This window comes from Cinclus cinclus, chromosome 2 (genome assembly GCF_963662255.1).
Source record: "Cinclus cinclus chromosome 2, bCinCin1.1, whole genome shotgun sequence".
NCBI lineage: Eukaryota > Metazoa > Chordata > Aves > Passeriformes > Cinclidae > Cinclus > Cinclus cinclus.
In genome coordinates, this window is record NC_085047.1 from 65,148,739 (window position 1) to 65,172,650 (window position 23,912).

The 23,912-nt window shown below is 39.6% G+C and overlaps 1 protein-coding gene across 6 annotated transcripts in view; it reads right to left on the bottom strand.

The window, feature by feature from the left end:
• The window catches only part of PCDH9 (protocadherin 9), a 666,436-nt gene extending 645,816 nt beyond the window's left edge, over positions 1 to 20,620 (bottom strand). For 4 of the 6 annotated variants that reach the window (XM_062487768.1, XM_062487767.1, XM_062487766.1 and 1 more), the window contains exon 1: positions 17,585 to 20,620. In XM_062487768.1, the coding sequence (XP_062343752.1) occupies positions 17,585 to 20,620 (3,036 nt within the window). Of the gene's footprint in view, positions 1 to 11,400; positions 11,416 to 13,952; positions 13,964 to 14,142; positions 14,165 to 17,584 lie in introns of all 6 variants that reach the window. The other 2 variants (XM_062487764.1, XM_062487765.1) reach the window with 2 other exon arrangements.
• Positions 20,621 to 23,912: the final 3,292 nt, after the last annotated feature.

Below are 23,912 nucleotides of genomic sequence, written 5' to 3' on the forward strand. Positions count from 1 at the left end.
GTATTTTTGCCTGTTCTGTTTGAAAGAGCTGTCATTGATACAGAATTGAATGCACTGTTTTGGAGTACAGGAAAACTTTCTATTTTAAAACTCCAAACCCAAATATGCTAATTAAGTCTACGTATTTAATACTGGTTGTTGATAAAACAGCACAAGCTAGTAACATGCAACAGATGTATGATTCACTTCCTAACATACAATGGTTACTCCACGGCTGTATTTGCTCTTTCTCCTAGGAAATAACTCAAAGGTGAAAAAATAGGCCTGCACTCAAGGTAAGAGAGGAGTAAGAATACTTTTGCTACATTTGGTTATGTAGGAAGAAAGTAGGAAGGGAAGCCAAAGTGCCTTAAAGAAGCAGAAAAGCTAAGATTGTATCATCACTTAAAAAAAAACAAAACAAAACAAAACAAAAAAAAACTGGGGGTTACAAAATTTTAATCAATAGATTTCTAAAAGTGACAGTTCCCAAGCCCCAGAAGAAAAAACTTCATGGACATCGAAATTCAAGAACAATCATGGACAGAAGTTTTTAGGGGAAGAAATAAAAACTGTGAAGGAAGCAAATACCTACTTTTTTCCAGCAGTGCCTTAAATATTGTGGCTCCCAAGTGAGGGCTGATGCCATCAACTGGTTGACCCTGCGGGTTGATCCTGAGGAGCATTATGTAATGACCCACCAATAAAGACCTATCTGAACCTGCCAAGACTTTAGCTTTCCAGGAAAAAAATATTCTTAATTAAAATGGTCAGTTCTGCAGTATTCTGTCAAATAAATACATTAGCTCAGAATAAGCAAGAAACCTCAGCCATCCTATGCTGACTGTGCCAAAGTGCAGATTGGTTAGATTACATTATTCCTCATCTTCTGTTTGAAACAATCTGTTTCTTCTTATGATTCAGAGAAATGAAGGATGGACCTTCTGGTATGATGTTAGTCTAAACCCACCATATTGTTTTGGTAAGCTTCTTAACAAGTACTTCTGTATATTAAACTGAGTATTGTCAGTACTCCTGCAAGATAAATTATCTTACAAGCATTCAGTGTACATGCAGCCTCTCCTCATTCAACATGGGATAAAATTATAAACTAGATCACTCATGGGGTTACTGACAATGTATTTATATTTTATAATTTATATGTATTAAAATAAAAAAAATGTATTTTAGTACTTGCAGCAGTTTCTTGTTTAATTTGTGCTAGATATTTTTCTTGCTGAAGTTTTACAGCATTTTGAACCATAGTGTGTGTGATTGCTTAAAGAATTACAAAACAATTACTGATTTCTTTTTAGATTTTTGGCAGAGCTTGAAGTGTCAGTACAAGTGGAAAAAAAATAATTTGTTTTTAGAAATAAAGAAGTGCAACTCTTTTCAATATTACACTGGGAGAAATATGAGCAATTTTCACAGAGAAAAGGAAGCAAAATGTGCGGAAAAAGGTTTTGAGAAAATGATCCTTAAGGAGGGGAGGGGAGGGGAGGGGAAAAGAACCTCTTCACAACATAGAACTAGAAAGCCTTCCTACAACAGCAATCTTGATTCAAAACTGGGATGTGGTCAAAAGTGAAACTTCTTTTAGAACTTCAGCTACTCTCAACTGGACTTTTTCCCAGCATGCAGATTAGGATAATACCCTGTCTGTGCAAAAAGAAAGGTCCATGACTCCAAACAGCAGGAGTGCTGAAGTCAAAACAGTATTGCTTGACAGAACTGAATAAGGAAGTCTGAATGCTGCACTTACTTTTGTTTTTATTAACAGGAAAGATGTGCCCCATCATACACTTGCATTCATTCCAAGCATCTATCACCTGATTTTGTGTATGATGTTATACTGCTTGAAGTTGATTCTCACAGCCTGAGCTTAAAATGAGAAGTTTTGACTCAATTGAAATGCAAAGACAAAATACTGCATTCCTCTCCCAGTTGAGCTTTTATTTAATGTGCCAGATTAAGAAGCTTGCTGTACTTTACTGGATCAGAGTCAACATTGTTTGACCAAGAAACTCAGAGATAAGGGGGAAACAGTTCTTAATCAGGCAAAATTCTCAATAAAATGAATGGGGACTTTGCCTAAGTATGTTCTGCAGAATTTAAAATCATTCTGTTTGCCTCAGCTATGCCTGAAAAGGGGGACTGCTGCTTTTATACCTGTATTTTGGGACAGCTAGCTCAACACAGAAGAGAATAAAAACAAACTTTTCCCTTCCTGATGTCGGTTTTTATTATGCTTTAATCAGCTAGGAATCCCCTGAAGAAAATTCACACAGCAAGTTGGAACAGCATAATCTGAAGCTCCAGTGGGTTTAGATTAAGTACAAGGCATATTACCACCGTTTTAAACTACTTAAAAATATCACAGACCCATGGACTAGAAATATGTTAATTTTTTTCCCCATAATTAGAAAATAGCATCTATTTTGTAACTGTACAAGTTCCTGCTAAGGGCACAGACTACCATAAAACCACACTCAGAATTACCCAGTTTCTTAAAACAGTGAGTGTAGTCGGATTTGCATACTCAACTGTTTTCATCAGTACCAAAGTCAATATTTTTCTGTTAATTTCATGCTGTCCTGCTGTTCATAACATGTATCACAGATACTAAAACCTGAAACTCAATTTAAATAGCTTGGAATTTCTTCCAGAAATGTTTATCTTTAGACAATGCTAAAAAAATGTTTTCTACATGCATAAGTAACTCAAAAGCGGGCCATGACAGAAAGTATCTATGTAGTATCAGAGATTATTTCTACGTGCTTAAAACTACTCCCTGCATATCACCCTGAAAACAGAGTAACTCAAGAAGTCAGAGCTGCATATTTGGTACACAGCTATAGTAAAAAAAAAGCTGCAGCTTGGCAGCTCAGAGGTTAAACTGGTAATTGTGAAAAGTGACTGAGCTTCAGCCTCCGTAATTCTTTCTATTTAAAGTGAATTACTGCTTCTTGTTTAAACCCAGCATTACTCAAAATTCTGCAAGAGAAGGATAAGTGCCACAGAACAGAAAAATATGTTAGAGAACTTCACATCTCCTTCAGCCTGTTTGTGAGAGGAAGAAAGAGGGATTATTGCAGAAACATGAGGAGACAGATTCAACTCCTGATTACAAGAAAAGCCATCAGGGAAACAGTTCAGATTTCACAAACATTAAATTAATGAATATGAAAGAAGAATTGGGTTCAGATAGCCTTTACTTAGAATAAGTAGAGTTACATGCAGCCCTAACCTAAAAAGAAAAAAAAAACAAAAAAAACTTGGGAGTAAATTATATTAGCAACTTTTTGGCCTTTGTCCATGACTATAAAATGGCATTAATATAACTGTGGTTCAGACTCGAGATCCCTGGTCACTATTGCAGCCAAGAGCCTAAGTATATGAAATCTCCTTGGCTCTGCTAAAGCACTAGCGCTAAATTCTGGGAAATGGTAACACTGATTCATCTCAAAACAGTCTATATATAACAGCAAGACTAGGCACACATAAAATTATGCACTATCTTGCCCCAAGGTTAGCAACATATTCCTAGTAGAAGGAAGAATGTTATTTTCATTCCCTGTAATCATGTGATAAATAGCTGTAGGGCAGATTCAGCAAGATCTCGAAGGTTATGATTTTGCAATATAATGAATGTATGTCTAGCTCTCTGCCACCTGAAAAACCAGCAAAACAAAGCAGGACTTGTCAGTATTTTGCTTATGGCAGAAATCAGACATTGTCCAGAACCCTTTATGAGGCACAGTGCTACTTCTTAACTAGTTTGATTACAACATTCACTCCAATACTTCAACAGCTGAGCTTTCCAGCATATGGCATAATTGGAAGCAGCAGCCAGCAGGTATCACATGTGAATGGAAAATGTCTCACACTGAGTCAACTATTGACTGTATCAAATATGTGGTCTTGTAGGTAGGTTGATGGGGGAAAATAATGCTTATAGAAGTACATTGAAAATGAGAGGATGGGTGGGGCACCTGTGCAGCATATGAGGCAAGCAAATTACCTAGAAAGTTCAGGAGTAAAATATATATATATATATATATATAAATATATATATATATATATATAAATCATTGAGATTATCTCAAAAATAAAGAGATGAGACAACACAAATGAATATTTTAAGAGATATAAATCCCAAACCTATGGACAGTGTCAGGAGAAACTTCAAAAAAGACATACACTGAAAAGTGCATTCTTAGGAGCAGGCAAACTCAAGTTACTGAACAAAAAACTCCAAGGAGGCAACTCAGGCCCAAGACTGCTTCCCTCACTTGCAAAGGAACTGACATTTGTTCCTAGTCATCTCATTTACTGCCAGCATGGAGTAGACCATGGATGAAATGTTTCATTCTGATCATGCTACCTATAAAATACTGTGGTGTACTTTAGCAAAAATAGAATACAGGCACCATCACTCTCACAATCTAATGCCCTGTGCTGAATTAATGTTTGATTTTGGTGATTCATATTACTCCGCTTTAGGGGGTGACTGAGTTATAGCCATTGCATGCAGCTGCAATCATTGGCAATCAAGCATAGTTTGCAGAACAGTAACACCAACATTGAAGATGTATGAAAATGCATTGGAATTACACCAGATGGTGATAAAAGCCTGGCAGGAACGCTTAGGGGCGCTTCTGCTAATATCATCAGTATTATGTGTGAAAGTCCAAGGACTTTAGTTCAACCACAGGACCAAATTGTACAATTTTGCCAGACAGTAGGACAGAGTCACTTGGCATCACTTGAGAAGTGTTAAAGGACCTAGAGTAAGTACACACGTAATTCATATCCTCAAAGGCACCTCACTGCAAGACAGTGAAGCATGATTTCACACTGAAGTAGGTAAGGCAGTATAAAATCCTGCTAATGATAAGGTATTGTAGAGTCACGTGTACACAGCCAGCAGAGACCAACCCCAAGTGAATCGTTCCAGGCTGTCCTCGACCAGTACAGTAAGGTACAAAACACCTCTTTCTTGCCTCCACAAGGATTTCACATTTAGGCAGATACTTCGCAACAGTAATCTTGATATAAAACACATTTTGTTTTGTTTTCTTTTTCAGTGAAGACAGAATCTTTAAAAAATGAGAAAAAGGCACATTATGCTCAAAGAGTATGAGTGTACAGCACGGTCCAAGTGTAAATTAAGTTAGGTCTAACCTCAGTCAATTGCATTGTGCAGAAAAAGACAAAACTGAAATTTCTCCCTTTGTATTTCAAAATATTTCTGACAGCAGCAAAATTTACAGGGGAAAATGTCAAACAAATTGGATTCACAGATAGATAGAGCCACATGTTTTCTTTGTGTTTACAAGACTGAATATTCTGTTGCAAGAGTTAATGCGCTTTGTGAAAGTTACTATGGCATGGCTTATAAACTTCAGCGAGATGTGGTGGCAGTTCAGATTTCATGACAGAATGCTAACTTATCTCTGATACTGAAAAAACTAATGAGGTGGTATATAGTTGCAGAGCAGTGTTACATGCAGAGATATGCAAGGGTTTTTTTTGTTTTTTCATTATCTGTGTAACTGTATAGACATAAAAGTAATGAAAACCCAAAACAGGCAGTAATGAAAACCCAAAACAGGCAGCAAAAGCTTAAGGCGCTAAAGCTGGAATAAAATTGTGTCAGTGTTTTGTAACAGAAATATGATAAATTTAAGCAATCTCAGAAAAAGCCCCTGATACTCCCACTAACATTTATCTCTAGCCCCTGATACTCCCACTGCTGGGTCTAAGGTCTCATGGGTAGCACTTAGGTGAAGATCACAATTAAGCTAACACAGGCAATTTATTCTCACGCTGGTTTTATTCAAGTTGAGGTAATGGCATAATGTTAAGCAATCTTAAGGATTCTCTTTGTTATGCTTGTTGCCTATGGCTTTTAATTGAAGGTGCTATCACAGCATCCCTATCAGATGCCAAATATTATGAGCAGTAGCAAGCAGGAACAGACAGTGCAGAGGGCTCTCCTGACCCCCCAATATCTTTACTGAGGACAGCAGGATGTAAGATATAACACTCTTCAGTAGCTAGAGGCTTACTGAAATGAATTTCCACAATGCTGAATACAACTAAAGCTGGTATTTAGCACTAGGACTTGAAAATGTTAAATAATACGAAGTGTGAGATAGTGAATGCAGAGTGTTTTTTAATGTGGCCATCACCACTGATGCAAAGAATGAAAGTTCTAAAATTGGGAATTACTTCTGTGACATACTTTTGACAGATAAATACCATAGATGACAACGAAAAGTACTTTGTCTGGAGGTGATCTGCATCATCTATAAAGCTTCAGCAGGCACTGAATGAAACTGCTCTACTGAAAAGTGCTCAGCAAAGTGCTTTGAAGAAGTAGACTCAAGGATCACTGACAATCTGTATATCACAGCAGCACTGCCAGCTTTCTTATTAAAGAATAAGTTTTCCTACAAGTTCAGTCATCTTTAAACCATTTTGAAATGTAAAGATATATGAATGTTTTCATCTCTCTTCCCAATCTCCCTTTCAAATTGCCGAATTCAAGAAGCACTATCTAGTTACTGAGTTGAAATCTCCACTCTTCTGCTTTGTGATGTACATTTTTTGTTCTTGTTTTCAGAATCAATTTTCTATCATGGCTGTGAGAAAGCATATCTATTACAAATTATGAATTAATTGTGCCATATATGAGAAAAGTATTAATGATCTCATAAAAAGAAAATAAGTGAGCAAATAAAACATATGAAATAATTATTTTGCCTACTTGTTTTAACTACAACACATATAGGATGGCTTCCCATATTATGCTGCTATCCAGATATGCTTCTAAATGTTTTAAATCCTTGAATCTCAAAGAGCACGGTTCACTAAAAGTCTTTGTGTGGACACAAGCAATGTGTGGCTATGAGTTGGGTGTACTACAACAGATGTACATAAAATTTGCCATATTTGTGCTGTGATATTATTTATTTGAGGGGGGAACTCAGATTTCTAATATGTGCATGAATATGTTTCACAAAAATAAGCATGCTTGGAGAATAAAAGAGAATAAAAAGAAACATGAAAGGACAGAAACAGTATCACATAAAAGAAAGAGATGTATTTAAGCATCAGCCAAATGGCATTATTTTTCATATCATTTATAGCGGAAGCTTGAAGTCTAAAATACTTCACAAGCCATTAGTTTCTTGGTACTCTGTGATGGATTAGAATATTTCTTAATCAACTGCTAAAGCACAGAAGAGGGCCAAATCCTAGATTCAGCAAAGCTGAGTGATATTGAAATCCAGGCATGTTCCATGGGGATGCTATCAATAGACACACTTCACAAAACCATAGAAGTGCATCAGTTTCCCAAACCCCGCAAAAAACCCCTGAGCTTTTGTCCATTTCTTAGTCCAGAATATGAAAAATCACATTAAGAAACAAAAGTTCTGATTTGTACTCAGGGAAGCAGATCAAAACCCCAAGAATGTTACAAGATTCAAATTACTTGCTGAAGGTTCTGGACCCTACTTTGCCCAGAGGCAGTTTGGAAGCCTACACAGCCCAAGCAGAAGTGGTCCTGCCCTACTGGTTAAGTACTTTGGGCTGCATGAGGTTTTACTGCAATGCACTAATACTACACCAAGTATGAAGAATAACAAAAATTAAATGTATTTAAGTCTCATTCATATTTTCATCTCCTTCACACAGGATAGACACAGAATTCATACAGAGTCACCTATGGCTCCATTGTCCAACCAGACTGTATCAGCGCTATCAACAGAATGCGCATTAGAAGCCAAGACTAACAGGATTGCAGTGGCCTCCCTTCACTACGTCCATGTTTTTCATATTACCACACTACAGAAAAATATTGCCATTTTTAAAATTGGGAAAGAAAAAATGCAAAATAAAAATAAAATGCCAATCACAGCAGTGGATCACCTATCTTGCCTCATTTTGTACTTCTGTTGACTGACAACCTGGTGCTCTTGTAGCATACAAAGGCAAAAATATCAGACCTTCATTTCAAACTGAAATGTTTGACAGATGTAACAGCTTTCTGCAATGAAACTGATGAAATCTCAAATGGCAAAGTCCATCTCCTGTACAGTAGACAGATTAAATTCCAACAGGCAATGTTTACTGTCCTTAGCAGATGCAGATTTCATTGGGGGAGGGTGGGAGGAGTAGGGTTGGTTGGTTGCTTTTGTTTGGTTGGGAGTTTTGTTGGTTTTGTTTGTTTCTTATCTGTCTGGAAGTAGTTAAAAATATGGGAGATGACTAGGGCTTTGCAAGTGGTACACAGCCTACCTCCTGCTGCTCTGCATGCTGCAGGCTTCGACAGAATCCGTATTTCAGAGAACTGTTGTCACAAACTGAAGGCAATTTCAAATTCTCTTAGCAGTAACACTAGCATGTCACTGATATTTTGACCTGTATTTTTGCAATGGTGAAAGTGAAACAGTCTGACAACTGACGGAAAATTCATACTGCTATAGACATAACTTTTACCACAGAGGTAAAAGAAACATTTTTACACTATAATGTAAATGGTCTGTATTAAGGTACACAGAACAAGGTACCAAGGAATGTGCAGTGCTGCAGAAAACCAGAAATACTCAGAACGCACCAAAACAAAATAACTGATGTTTCACCGCACCATCTCACTAAAATAGATAGCCGATGGACAGATAACAATTCAATAAAAGGTCAGTAAGGCTCTTTCTGATAATTTGGAAGCCTTTGAATTTGAGTAATAATCTAAAGGAGACTTTCCCAAAGGCAACTGTGCACATACATTTTTGTGCCCTCACGCACAAATAATTATATATTCAAATAATACCTTCACTTAAAGAAACACATAACCTTAAAACCCTTCTCTTGACCGCAGTGAGAAATAAATCTCTTCACTAGAAAAGTGAAGAATATGGATCTTCCCAATTATACTCTTCACTGGACATGGGATGCATCTCACCAAGTTGTGTTGCTCAGCTTTGACAACCAGCTTAAAGCACCGTATTTTCTTCAGGGAGGGGTAAATCACAAACCCCAGAAGCAAATTAGATTTGTTATAGAAGTCAGACAAGATGAATCCCACCATAGTGCCACAGAAGCAAAACACACTGTGTGCACAGGCACTACCAGCTAAGCGTACTGGCGAAAAATGTACAAATTATTCTTTCTGTGAACATCACTTACAGAAATAAGGCTAGATCCACCATCAGAAGCTGGGCACCTGAAGCAATCATGATGTTCAGATATATTCGTCACATGCTCTAAGAAGAGGGACTGGAATAACAACAATTTTCCCAAAACCTATTTCACTGAATGGAAAGGTAGGAAAAAGGAAGTTAAATATCATTCCCCTTCAGACCATGAATTCTGACAACACAGGAAGGAGGTGTTCTCTTAAAATTCATTAGTCTGCACCATTCTCTGGACCTCCTGGACTCCTTCCTGTAAAATCAAGCTTTGATTGAAGTGAAAGTGAAGACTCTGCTACAAAAAAATTTTTGGTAAGAGAAGACAGACCTCAGTGGTCAAAGCACTTCACCATGAAGCTCACCAGAGCAGCTACAGAGCTCATATGTAGAAACATATGCATCCTACAGAGCCTTTACATCAGAAAGACAATTGTTTCCATAACTTTATGTGTTTTGAAGGAGACAGATACTTACATCTAGCAGGCTTAGCAATTTAAGAGATATTACTGCTGGCTAACAATCAACAAGGGGCTGGAAGAATAGCAAAATACCATTCATAACTGAAGCATGGTCTTCCTCTTGACTTTTTCAGTGTTTTAAAGGCTGTATGACCTTACAAGGGATAGGCTAAATTAGTTCATTTTATGACAAATATTGTACAGGCAAATATTTAACACTTTCTAATGATAAAGAAAACCAGTAAGAGATTTTTCTTACTAGTAACATATGAAAGCCTAGGAGGTGCTAAGAACATCCTTCAGAACTACAAATTAAGCATCTGACAATTTCACTGAAAGGAATGAGGGCAAACAAACAAATATCAGTTTCAGGCTACAAAATGTTTTATAAATCAATATCAAGAGTGATTCTCTTTCAGCTATCAGCCAGTGAGAATATCCAATTTCATTTTCTGGACTGGGAAGAGGTTGTCATTTAAAAACTCTGCCTTTCTGCAAACCTGGGGGAGGGGAAAAAGGAAAAACGAAAAATCTAACTGCTGATCTTTCCCCTTTTACCAAATTCAGTTCAAAATAAAAGGAGTTTTAATTCACTTCACTCCTGATTAATTTTACGTATTTTTTAGATTTTGGAAATATTATCTCAATATTATCCTACTGTTTTTATAAAGAGGTTAGCATTAGAAAGAGCTGCAGATGGAATAAACCAGCAGGTTTATCCCAGCTTGGATTCAACTTCAAATGATGTAACATTATTCTAGAAAAAGGCTCTTTGCAGTCCTCTTGTAACAGGAAGTGTGCATTTTCCAGACCAACTTTCAAGTAATAATAATAATATTTGTGTACAAGAAGTTCAGTTTGACATTCCACAAAAGAAATGGCAGAACTACAACATCAGGCCATAGGAAACTACAAATTCTACACACCAAAAAAATCCTGACAAATGCAGAATTATAAATGTTTCTCTCTGTGCAACAGAAGATGCAGGACAACCCATGTCAAGACTTTAAAACAAATCTCCTAAAACTCCCCTGCCTCCACCCCACCTTGCTGCAAAATAAAAAAAGAAGTAAATAATGGGTAACTTTTGAGATTGGTACGACTTAGACACCTCAGTATGATTACAAATCAGATTTTTACCTTTCTCTGTATTATCACATATAATTCACAGTATACACAAAACCCAAAAAATAAATTGGGAATGAAGGCAAAATCATCCCAAGATTTGAAAGTCCAGATACTTTTAGAAAGATCAACATGAATTTTGTACCAAAATTGTAGCCACCTTTATGTTTTCCTGAAACCCAGTGGACCCAGGAATAACATACAGATGGGTTTGTAAGGCTACAACAATACTGATGTTCAAAATAATTTATTTTGTATTTCAAATTTTCATTATTTCATAACCAATGAAAAAGTAGAAGTTTCAAGTTAAAGTGTCTTCTTCCAGAAACATCTCTTTCTGCTTCAAGAGAGTTTAGAGCTCACTAGAAAATAATCCATTACAAGAAAATTACTGCAATTCCATTAGGAGGAACTTTTTTTGTATAGTGTGTTAATTATAAGGGAATGGTTAACATACATTTTGTGTCTAGACTACCACTTAAAATCTCAGGTAGGTAAGATGCTAAAGCCCCTTATGCAGCAAATGTCTTTCTAAAAGATAGAAACAAACAAAATATGTACTCCTCTCTCCACACTTCAGTAAAATATTATACCATCCATTCATCTCTTACCTACAGTCTGGTAAATCTTTCCACTCAATGGAATGTTATCTCATGTAAACCAGAAATGATAAAGTGCCCACATCAGTGTATGAGGATAAATAATTTTACATACATTGTGCCACAGGCTGGAAAGCCAAAGAACTAAAAGAAGGAAAAAAATAATGCATGCATCTATGTATGTTTTTTCTTTCCATGAAGACATGGACATTACAGAATGTATGCAACATGGCTGTACTTGAATGGCAACTGAGGAAACCTATGAGCATACATTTTAAAGGCCACCAAGATGTTCTGTGAAAACAGTGATACTAAAAATTCAGGTAGCACCTGTAACTCCTGTTAGATCTTTCAGAAAATTTTATGTCCATTTTGTCAGTTAAATCCTATAGGTTCAGCGCAATTAAATGGTAGAGTAAGAAGATACAGCATCTCCTGAACTAAACGAAACTTGAATCCAGCTACTCTTGAGCAGAAATTGCCCAGATGCAGATCTATCCATAGGCATTATGTATCTGGCCCTTGGACAGTATTTATCAAGATAACCAATATTGCAAAAGTAAGAATCCTAGAACTGATGGAGCAAAATTACTCAGGACTTGAAACCTGCACTTCAGACAGGTAGACTTAACTCCATAAAGAGTTGCTGAATGTAAATGGGTCACAGTTTTCATATCTTTAACATCTGTTGTTTATACCCAAGAAAGCACATCAGGGGCAAGAAAATTAATTCCCCAATTGCTGTCGACTGCGTTAGGGAACAGCAATAAACAGCTTACTGTAAGCCTCTAGCTACAATAAAATTGCTGTCAATAAAGTGTGGCTGATACGGTTTTGCTGTGCTAGAAGAAGAGATTCTTTAGAAGTGAAAACCTGAAATGGAAACTAAAAGGATTCTCCCTTGTTCCTATATACAAAAGATATTATCACAAAACCGAATAGCATAAAACTCTCAAGATCCAGTTCTCACTCACGTGTGTGGCACAAATTTCTTAGCATATGTGAAACTTTGGCTTTGGATATTCGGGACAGATGAAACTCCAGTGATTCTGATAAAAAAAATTCTGCACAGGAAACATTTAAAGAGAAATGAAGATTACTAAGCTCTTACTGTCTGATCTGTATACACAAAATGTTCCCTAGTCTAGTTTAGCATGTCTACCCGTCACTATTGAAAATGGTATTATAGCTTAGGGTTATGTTCAGATATCCATTATAACTCCCAGTTTTCACATGCTCTTAACTTTCTGAAAAATTCTTCTTTTCAGCTGAAATTTTCCATGCTTGGTCTCAGCTCAAAGATGAATTTCTTTAGACAGTTCAGTGAAATCTGTTAACCTATTTTTCAGTTATACAACAATAAAAAAATACACTGTACATTATCACCATTTCTAATATTTTAGTATAGATATACAAATATACAGAACTAGAAAACAATTGAATTTTACATGCAGACACTTTTCCAGATGACTAGTCCTCACCCAAGACTAATATCCATGCTAACACACAAACCAAGCTAAGCATACAAAAGAATGTATGTATTTTTTATTTATACCAAGTCATGAAACAAGGCCACTAAAAATAATACTGCACGCAGAATTGTGGAATGCTATGGTTACAGAATTTTAATATTTGCAGGTGACGTAAGCTCTGCACTGCTGTTCCAATGCAGATTTCCATCAACTTATGCACCTTGAAATTGCCACTCTCAGCGTATCAAATTAAGAGTCATTAATGTTTTCAGCTTTTCTTTTCTCTTACATAAACTCCGAACTTACAAATTTAAACACTCCAAAGTAAGATAACATCAATTAGATTTGCCATATAAAGCTTAAGAGATGTGCATTGATCAGCAGGAGCCTGGATACTTGTTCCTTGATCAGGCAAGAAGTCCATTGGCTGAAAAAAGAATAAAGCAGTCTCCACAGAGCTTATATTATTGACTATAAGATTAAAAATATACTTTAGTATGGAATGTAGTTCATGCGTCATTCAAGCCCCAAACCCTTAATTTCTGCCACTAGAGCACAGAAATACAAGGACAGTGTTAACATATATGCAACCTTCCTGAATCTTCTAGAACTGTGCATGCTTCCAAAATTTCTAAATTATCATTTTGATTCAGAAAAGTGCTTATAGTGTGCTTATGACTTTTTCTTGGCGACAACATCTCAAGTCACTGGGACTTTAAGGATCTGCTGCAGTTTAACCATGTCAAATGAAAGTTAAGCACATGCCTAAATGCCTTTTGATTAGGAATGAAGACTGAAGGTTTTGCCTATAACCTATACTGATATGTATTTTTAAACCTGTGTTATTTGTCACTGCTGTGCTTTAAATCTGATTAAATGAAGTTGTTATAATTTAAAATTGGGATAACCACAGTAAATTGGCCTTAATTTCTTTTATTATTTAATCTATTGTTAATCTAATGACATTGAGTAGAAGTTTTTGTCTGTTTATTTGCTTTTCAAAAGAGGTTTTTCAAATAGAAGAATACAACATGTCGTCTTCTGCTGTATTTCTATGTAGCTGTTTGGTGTAACAACTTACTAATTTGAAGCACATTTTAAAGTTCAATCAAATACTGAAAAGAACACTGATTGAGAAGCCTGCATAGATTTCAGTATTCTTTATGAGTCATAACACTGATTTTGGAAGCTTAGCTATATAAGCTGGTGGTGTGCAACATCCTTTCCATACTCCTAATTATGTGAATTAGCATTTAGAACAATCCCAAGTTCAAGTATTCAAAAATGCTCTTTTCAGAGCATCCACCAGGTTTACTGCAAGATAGGCACTTGAAGGAGGCTTTGGTTTTCATACTGGGTACTCGAGAAACATCAGTCTGTACAATTCAAAGTCACATGTAAAAACCTAACCACAGAATTCCCACTAAATTTATTGATTTAGAAATTGCCCACCAAAAAAAAAAAAAAAAAAAACAAAACCCCCACCAAATTCCCCCAAAACCTAAGAATTTTTTATTGAACAACATATTTTAAATTCTAAAAGCTTTTTGATTTAAGACCCAGTTCTAACAGATTTCTAGGGTCACATGCCCATCAAAGTATCGGGATTTTGCTTGAATGTAGTCCAAGTGCTGACTTAGGTCTCAGCTCTTTGCTAATATTAATGTATCTGCAAGACACACTGTGTGCATTTACCTTGAACTAAAAGAAACTGTAAGTAAAGGTGGAGGATGCTGGTATTTCTTAGATATATATTTACCCTATATTTCATCTTTCCCTATCTTAACATCATCCACAACAATTACCATGTTCTTTACAAATCACACCAAGTTACTGTATACATAGATATATGTAACCTAACTCAACATTAGATGCAGAGAAATCAGTAATGTTTTACCTGAAGAAAACAGTACAATGGCACAGAACTAAGTTTCTCTTCCTAAAGGAATTTGTAAAATTTTTTTTCAGATGCTGTGGCATTAGTACACTACTGTTCAATACGATCTTTAAATCGCAGTACTTTGCTTAAAGGCCATACTCTAGGACAAATTTTAAAAAAAATTTTAAAAATACCTATGATGGTGAATTTCACTCCTGTGCCAAGGAATATTAGCGAAGATGCATCCTAATCTTACGAATTACAGACAGAAGAATAGGAAAATTGTTAATGATTACTACCATTGATGGTTATACTAGTCCAGCCAAAATTGACAAGGAAGCATTAAGACTACCTCCTGTAACACTCATCATTGGGAGAAAAAAAAAACAGAAAAGACACTATATCAGTCCCCAGAGAATACAAATATACAAATTCAGATTAGCTAACTGTCTATGTAAGAAACAGTTGTATTCTCATTTACATACAATAATACAGCTTTTTCAAATCAAGAGTATCTGCTGACTTCAAAAAGGAAACACTAATACCTCAGTGAAATTTTAATAGGTCCATATATAGTTATAGTAACAGATATTAATAAATGAAGACCAGTGTTCTTAATGCAATGAACACAGGTAACTCTGGAAATACCATCAGTTGCTTTTGTATGAGTGTGGGAGTTTTTTCCTCCTCATGTTCAATTTCACCACGCAGAGCTTACACATTCTGTCAGGTAAAAAAAATTCTGTGTGTCCCAACTGCCTCTAGATACTGTGGGGAGCTAAGCCTGAGTTTTCTGATAGAGTCTGGAAAGCTAATTTACACCTAAATTAAAATAATCTCAGAACAGAAAAGGAATGTTTGTTTTGGGGGGGATTGCATTTTGCAGCTAAAACTGAAGAGAAAACTTCAGACAAGTAAGCACAGACTATGTAGAGCTCTTCTATAAATTTTTTAGTTGCTGGGGTTTTTTTTAATCTTTTTTTTCTTTCTTTTTTTTTTTTAACCTATGCTGACAGTGTGTGCACGATGCTGCGAGATGACTTGGGGAGTAGACCCTACTTTGAAGGCCCTGAAGAGAGATCAGGGGTTTGTGAGACTCTTCCCTGGTGTTTCCAGCGTCTCCTAAGAAGGAGCTGTGTCAGAGCAGTTACTTTAGCAGAACTGCCTCCAAAGCGCTTGTTTTATTCTTAGCATCTTGTCAGCGTGACACCTCACAGACACGCAAAGTCAAGACACACTTCTGGGAACGGCACATTCATCTCAGATAAGGCTAACGCAGCAGCAAGAGGATGACTTTGTCCTAAACTTGGCTACCGTCGAAATCGTTTAGCAAAGGCAAGCCTAAATGAGCCTAGCTCGTTTCCCTAAGATCTACATCCCTGACCAACTCAGACGAATCACTGTCACTTGGAGGGTGCTGCGCCCTCAAGGAACACGGACGCGAACGCCCAGCACCGGCCGAGCCTCCGCGGCCAGGGAGCGCGTTGGAAGCGGCCGGGCCCGGCGCGAGGGCAGCCCGCCGGCACACGGCAGCGCTCCCCGGCTGGAATACCGGCCCGGCCCCCTCAGCTCTCTCGGCTCCCTCGGCCCCCTCGGCCCCCTCAGCTCTCTCAGCCCCCTCAGCTCCCTCGGCCCCCTCAGCTCCCTCGGCCCCCTCAGCTCCCTCGGCCCCCTCAGCCTCCGCAGCGCTGGCGCAGGGCCAGCGCGCGCCGCGCGGTGCCTTGGCGCCATCTACGGGCCGCGCGCGCGCGCGCTCCCGCGGCGCCCGCCGACGAGCGCCCGTAAAATAAATTAAGACAGCGCCGCATTTAAATCTTTATTAGCAAGGAATTATTAGACCTAAGGAAAAAAAAAAAGTAAAATAAAAAACTCTAATGCTGGATTTGGTTGAAATATGAGTCTCTCAGCCTCCTAATCCCTCTTCGTATGGCGTGTTTCACAGTTTAAAATGAGATATGTCAGATAACTTATGCATTACTAAGATGAGAAAATATTTACAATGGACTGACTTTTTTTCTTTTTCCTGCGTATTTCAGATGTATTCAGAGAACGCATTCCTTTCAAAAGTAAGCTTTGGCCATTTTTTTTAAATATGCAGCCGACTGTCTATGCGATACCAACTTTCATCTATTACAACAAAATCATGTTGAACTCAAGCAAGAGGAAGACTTACTTATGGCTTAGTTACATCCTACCAATAAACCACGTGCTTCACTAATGAAGTAGCTTGGAAATTTGGCTGTCTTTGTTAGGGAAAAAAAAATTAACCCTTTTAGTAACACTAACTTAGCAAGGTTACAAATCAGCTTGAACTGAAATTCAAGCCAATTCATTTTGAAATTTGAAACAAATGTAAATATATCCCTTCAACCATGAAACAGTCAAATTTCTGAATGAAATTTAGCACATACGGAAACAGTTCTTCAGTAAGTTTTACAATGGGACAGTTAAATATTGGGGAGAAAAAAAAAGTTTTTGTTTTTTTTTTAGTTTTGTTTATGCACACGTATGTGCACATGCACAGAGGCATAACAGTCCTCTAACAATTAAAAATTCTTCAAAACCCAAAGTATCAAATTCATTCTGCAAACACATGGTTAAGCCCCATGTAAATGGTAGAGGTCAAGGTTTTTTGTTAGTTTGTTCCTGTTTTTGGTGTTTGGTTTGAGTTTTTTTGTTTTTTTTTTTTGTTCCCCCCATAATGTTAACTAAATTAAATTAGAATGAAACAACAACAACAATAAAAAATACCCCAAAAACAAACAAAAAAAAAAACCAAAAAACAACCCACAACACAGTGGCACTTTTAATACTGGTTGATCGGGCACTTGTATGCAGTACTTATAGACCAGTAAAAGTGCTCGTTTACCTGTCTGGTGTGTAAGGGGCCCTTTGTCTTGAAGCCTCCTTGGGAACTGCACTCTGAGGCACTGAAGTGATCTGAACTAGTGGAAGAGCGTTTGGAAAGGGTGTCACAACCACCAACAAAGGTGTTGTCCAACGGGAGTTCCTGAATCACATGGTGCTTTTTCACTGAAACTGGAGTGTCAGGTTTGAGATGAAAAGCAGACTGTGGAGAGGCAGATTTGTAATGCTTGGCAAGATCAGGACTGTTAGGCTTAAAGGTTGATGGTGGTGCTGTGCCCCAATCAAATCTTCCTATACTTTGCTCCTCCAGCTCTGCTGGAAGGCTTATTGTCCCGTTGATAGGTTCATGAACTGCATCATCAGGTTTGGACTCCTCAATGGTCACAAAATTCAAAAGAGAGCTCTTTGGAGATTTCCTTTTCTTCCTTTTCTTTTTCTTGTTTTGCTTGTTTTCCTGATTGGGAGACATCCACTCAGCACCTTGCTTGCTCCTCTGGGCAGCTTTGAATCTGGAGGCATGCCGACAGCGAACAAGAACTGTGACAAATATCACCACTATTACAACCATGGCACCTGCCACAATAGCGATCATGATCGTGAGATAGTCCTCATTTTGGTAGGGTTGGCTACTGTCCCCTATGTTCCGATCCAAAGGTGTTTCCATAGTCCTGCGTATCAAGTCATAAATATAGGAGGCATTTCCAGCAGTATCATTTACATATAAAAATACAAGCACAAGAGTATGCAGAGACTTGGGATAACCTAAATCACTTATGTTGACAACTAAGCGATGCAGCCCCACATCATTAATAGTTGGTTTTTCTTCCAGAGTGATATTACCTGTCACTGGATCAATCCGAAACAAACCCTTGTTATTGCCGCTCACAATTGTGTACTTCAGCTCAGCGTTCATGCCAGTGTCTATATCCACAGCAAAGACTTCAGCTACCACCGATCCTGGAATTGCTGAGAGTGGCACTAGCTTAAAAGAAGTATTAGAAGGTGGGTAGATGACAACAGGACTGTTATCATTAACATCCATCACGTTTATTGTCACTTTTGCTGTAGAAGAGCGAGGAGGTTGCCCTCCATCCACTGCCTTAACATCAAAGGTGTAAGAGCTCTGCTGTTCTCGATCAAAAGAAACGTTGGACTTTATAACTCCAGAGTAGGGATCCAGCACAAAGTTTTCATTGTCATTCAAGATGGAAAGGGTCACTGCTTTATTTTCCCCGGCATCTGCGTCGGTCACTGTGATCACCCCCACCGTGCTGTACTTTGGTAAGTTCTCTGATACGAAAAACTGGAAATGATTATGAGTAAATTTGGGACTGTTGTCATTTTCGTCTAACACAGTAACAATTACAGCTGCTTGACTCTGCAAAGGAGGGGTGCCATTGTCTCGGGCTGTAACAGTGAAAATGAAGCGTTCCTGCTCTTCTCTGTCAAAAACTCTGGAGGCTGTCAAAACTCCTGTCTTTCGATCCAGATCAAAAAAGGAGGCATTAGGACCAAGCTGATAAACAATGTCTGCATTTTTCCCACTGTCTTCATCTGTGGCACTAATAGTTGTTAAGTATAGACCACGCCGGTTGTTTTCAGAAACTGACAGCTCAATTACAGGCTGGCTGAAAATCGGAGGGTTGTCATTTTCATCCTCCAGCTTAACTCTTACCAGGGCAGTCTGGTTCAAACTGGGCTTGCCGGAATCAGAAGCCACAATTTTAAAGCTGAATTCTTTGGTGCCCTCATAGTCCAACAGGGAAGAGGTCTCTAACAAATACTGGTTGTCGTAAACTGCTTTCAAGTGGAAGGGGACCTCTCTCTCAATGAAACAGATCACTTTGCCATTCACATCAGTGTCCTTATCTGAAACCGTAATTAGGGCAATCTTTGTATTGATGGGATCTTTCTCAGATAAGTACACTGTGCCATTGATGGGACTTATTATGTACCTGAGGTCTATGTTAGGAGGGTTATCATTTACATCAGTGACATTGATGGTGACAGTTGCCCGGGCTGGTGTAGAGCTACCATCACTAGCCAGCACTGTCACTTTGTGAATAGCAGTCTCTTCTCGATCTAAGGACCTCTGAACTGTAATCAGCCCTGTGGTGTTGTTTAAAGCAAAAAATCTTTTGGTTGCAGGGGCGACTTGGGCACCAAAAATATATCTGATTTCTGCATTGCTTCCTATATCAGCATCTGTAGCATGAAGCTGAATTACAGAGGTGCCTACAGGGGCATTCTCTGGTATATGGACCTCTACTTGACTCTCTTTAAAGACTGGCCTGTTATCATTGACATCACTTACTGTGACTTGCAGGATAGCTGTGCTGGATTTCTGGGGGGTACCTCCATCCTCCACTTTGATTTTCATCACGTAGGTGTCCTTTTGCTCTCTGTCCAAGTTCTGCTGCACAATCAGCTGAGGCCATTTCTCTCCTTCTGGAGTTTCTACAATATCCAGTCCAAAGACACTCTGCCCATTTAACAACTCATAGTGCTGCACACCATTGAAACCTGTGTCAGGATCTGTTGCTGATGGGATTGGAAAGCGACTGTTGATCAGAGTGTTTTCTGGGATGGAGATATTGATGACAGGGGATGGAAACATAGGCGCATTGTCATTAGTATCCTTTACAATGATTTTTATTTTGATAAGCCTAAAAAAGTCATTGGGGAGAATCACCACTTCAAGTTCAAAGAAACACTCATTTTCTTCTGCATAGGAAGCTCCAGCACATAGTTTTTCTCTGTCTATTCTGTTAGATGTTGTAAAGATTTCCCCCGTGTTACTGGACACTTTGACCAGAGGTGCATCCCCTGCTTTAGACACCAGTCTGTAGACAAGGCTGGCACTGGTCCCTGTGGCAGCATTGATATGAGAAATGTTCAGGTCCTTTGGTATGTTCCCTATGGGCACGTTTTCAGGCAGCTCCTCTCTAATAGTGTAAATAAGTTCTTGAGCTATAGCAGAATCCAGCCTTAAACAGGCAATCAAAGCAGCCAACAGGTAAAAATCCCTCAGGTCCATGATAATGTTTTTATTCTCTTTTCACGGATTTTAGGACTTAAAGGTTTCCAGAGAGGAATGATGCGCGATTTGCAAGAGGAGGCATGCATGGACTGCAGGATGCATTACATCTCATTTCTTATTTGGAGACATCACTGTCAACACAACCACACAGAACAGCATTATTGTTTTTTAAGGCATGATAAATCCACAATCTCCAACTACAACTTGTTTTTGCAATGCACGCTTCCAGCAGTACGTTTTCCTACTGCTCCCTTTTTACAAGCGAGCCCTCCGGACAAATGCACCAATATCCCATCGGCTGCATTTGCTCAGAGCATGAATGAAAAGAACTACTCGCAGGATTAAAGGTAGCTACTGTTTCTACATGTACTTTCTGAATAATTTCTTGGTACACTGTGTAATCTGTAACGTGCATTCCCCCTCTACCCTCCTCCACCCAGTCATTTGGTGCAAGTAAAAAACCTTCCCTGACTACTTCTGGATTCTAACTGCTATGTCAGCTGCCAAATGTAATTTGCTGTTTGCTTCCATATGTGGTTTTTAGCTCTTGCTAACCAGATTTTTCTCTGCTCGCTGTGCCTTGCATGCCCCTCTGTAGCTATCGTACTGGGAAATAACCACCCGGACATGCTGCTGCTGCAGCAGTCGTCACTGGCTACTTCACATCCCTGTTAACTGATGAGACAATAACAGGACTTACAGTTTCTTACACTCTCAGCTCAATGTTTCTTCTCCAGATGTTGGATACTTCTCCTTCTGTTTAATAACCTAAAACTTTATTTGTTTTTTAAACACAGTCTAAATCAGGATGCTGGAAATTCCAAATGTAACTTAGAAGCAGAGAGCATGTTTACAGATGGGGGGAAATATACATTTTCTGATGACATGAGGAGGATAAAAAGATGCAGCCTTTCCCCGTTGACACTGATCTTCCTTCAGGATGACATTAGCAGGTGCCACATATAAATACTGCAGACTAACAATGCAGGTGGAAGGGGGGAAAAAAAAAAAGGGAAGCGACTGACAGACTTCTGTTTGCATGCACTGCTAACCGCGAATTATCGGGGTGCAAGGCTGCCAGCAACTACAGTTTGACGGAACTAGGCAGCCCTAAGCACTAATCTTATCTGCATTAAGCTGCACGGTAACTGATGCCCGTGATTACTTCCAGCAGAGTAATGCAGGTAGGGATGCAGAGACAGCGAGTAGGTGAGCCTTTCCCACCAATATCAACTGAATCCCAAACACTGATTCTTTCCCTAGATAAATACACTGCGTGTTGGCTTTTTTTTTTTTTTTTCTTTAAAGGAAATGCATCCCAGTGTAAGGGTAACTTTGCACTTACGTTAGTTGTCTACCTTTGACGATCTGCTGCAGCTAAGCAATGATCTGTTCCAGCAGATACAGCACAATGCATCTGGTAAACCACCAGTTTTGGAGAAATCAGCAGCAGCCAAACGCTTCCTCCTCGAGATATGTGTTGCTTCGGGGTGGCAAATTAGCAACTCCAAGGAACAAATTCACAGTTCCGTCGTTAGTCATCCTCTCCACGTTTCATTCCGATGAAGCGGCGATCCTCTGGGTGCCTAACGTGCACGCAACAACGCAAACAAACAGCAAGAGAAAAAAATCCGGTGCACTTCTTAGAGCGGGGGTATTTTCCACTCTGCACTGCACACCATTCCCGTCCCTCTCTCGGCAGAGCAGAGGCAGCTACATGAAGTCTGCAACTTCTGACTGGAAATGGCAAGAGTTGGTCTGGCGGTGCTTCTCCCTCTAGCTCTGGGGTGACAGTTGCCCAAAAAAGAAAAAAAAAGGAAAAAAAAAAAAGGAAAAATCCTAATAGGTTATTGCTTTAGTGACGGGAGGAAGCGGCGGCGCTTCCCTCCCTCCCTCCCTCCCTCCCAGCCTCTCTCCCTCACATACGATCTCTCCTTCTCCCTCTCTCTCTCTGAACTGAAATTCTTGATATAACTCTCAATAAGCCCAGAGGGAGGGTGGGAGCGGTGCGAGGCCACCCCTCCCGCCGCACCGCATTGGCCCGCTCCGGCGGGGGCGGTGGCTGGCGGAGCGCGGCCGCGGCATTGGCCGCCGGGCACGTCGCTCCCCGGCCCGGCCGGGCGGAGGGGGCTGCGCGCCGCGCGGAGAGCAGCGGCGGGGGCGAGGGGGCCGCGGGGGCGCTGCCGCGTTCCGCCGGAGGAGCGCGGCGGAGACACGAGGGCACGGCCCGGGCGCCGCGGCCACCCGGAGGGCGGGCGGAGGGGGCGGAAAGCAGCGTCGGGTTTGCGTGTAGCGGAGGGGTAATCTGCAAATGCGGGCTTGGAATGCGTTTGGGTTGGTGGTGTGGTTTGAGGCTTTGGCGGGGGGCCGGGGATGCCTCAGTGCGTGCTCGGTGTGGCAGGCGCGGGGCAGCGCGGCCGCCCGTGGTGCGAGTCGGGCCCGGCGCGGAGCGGAGCGGAGCGGGGGCCGTGGGGCCGCCACCCGGCGCCGCGCAGGTTCGGAGGGAAGCGCCTGCCCCGGCCCGCCTTCGCCCGGTTCGGCCTTATATTTAATACATGCCCTTTCATCTATAATTCAGGCTGCTCTGACTCCAGCCCTGTCTCGGCTCCCATTTACGCCTGCACACCTTTCTCCTTCCCTTTCCCGAAGGGTCAGCCGAGACGTTCGCCAAGGGAGGGAGAGAGCTACTCTGCTGGTTTGGGTTTTGTCTGCTTAAACATTGAACTGGAAAAGAGTACTCCTCTGTGTGGTTTGATAAATAATAAAAGTGATCGTTTTGCCTTCCCCCATAAATGACACAGGTAAATTTTCCAGCTAGCCACAAAGAAGCATCACATGCCTGGAAGACGCTGTAATAAAATGCCAATGTATTATGATATGAGTGACCTCAAAAGTGTGACAAGAAGATGATTATAGTGCATTATCTATGGTGCATTATATGTAGTGCCTTTTTCAACGTTTTCTGAAGCATGAATGAACCTTTATTTGACTGTGCTTTTATTGCTAGCTTTTCTCAGCTTGAACTTACAAGCTGTATGATAGAACCTATCCAATTTAGTTTGCCCAGGTACATGGCCATGCTGGCTGCAGCTTCTGGTTAAGCCTTTCAAGTATATATGCGTAGGGAAAAAAAAAAAAGAACAAAGATAACATCAGCATTTGACTTTTTCTGTATGTGGTACTATCTCATTTGCACATTTTCAGTGTATAGCATTGGTGAGCTAAGGATCGGAGTTCCACCTTGAAAATTTACATTTTCAGATGCAGGCTCTTATACTGCCATATGTGT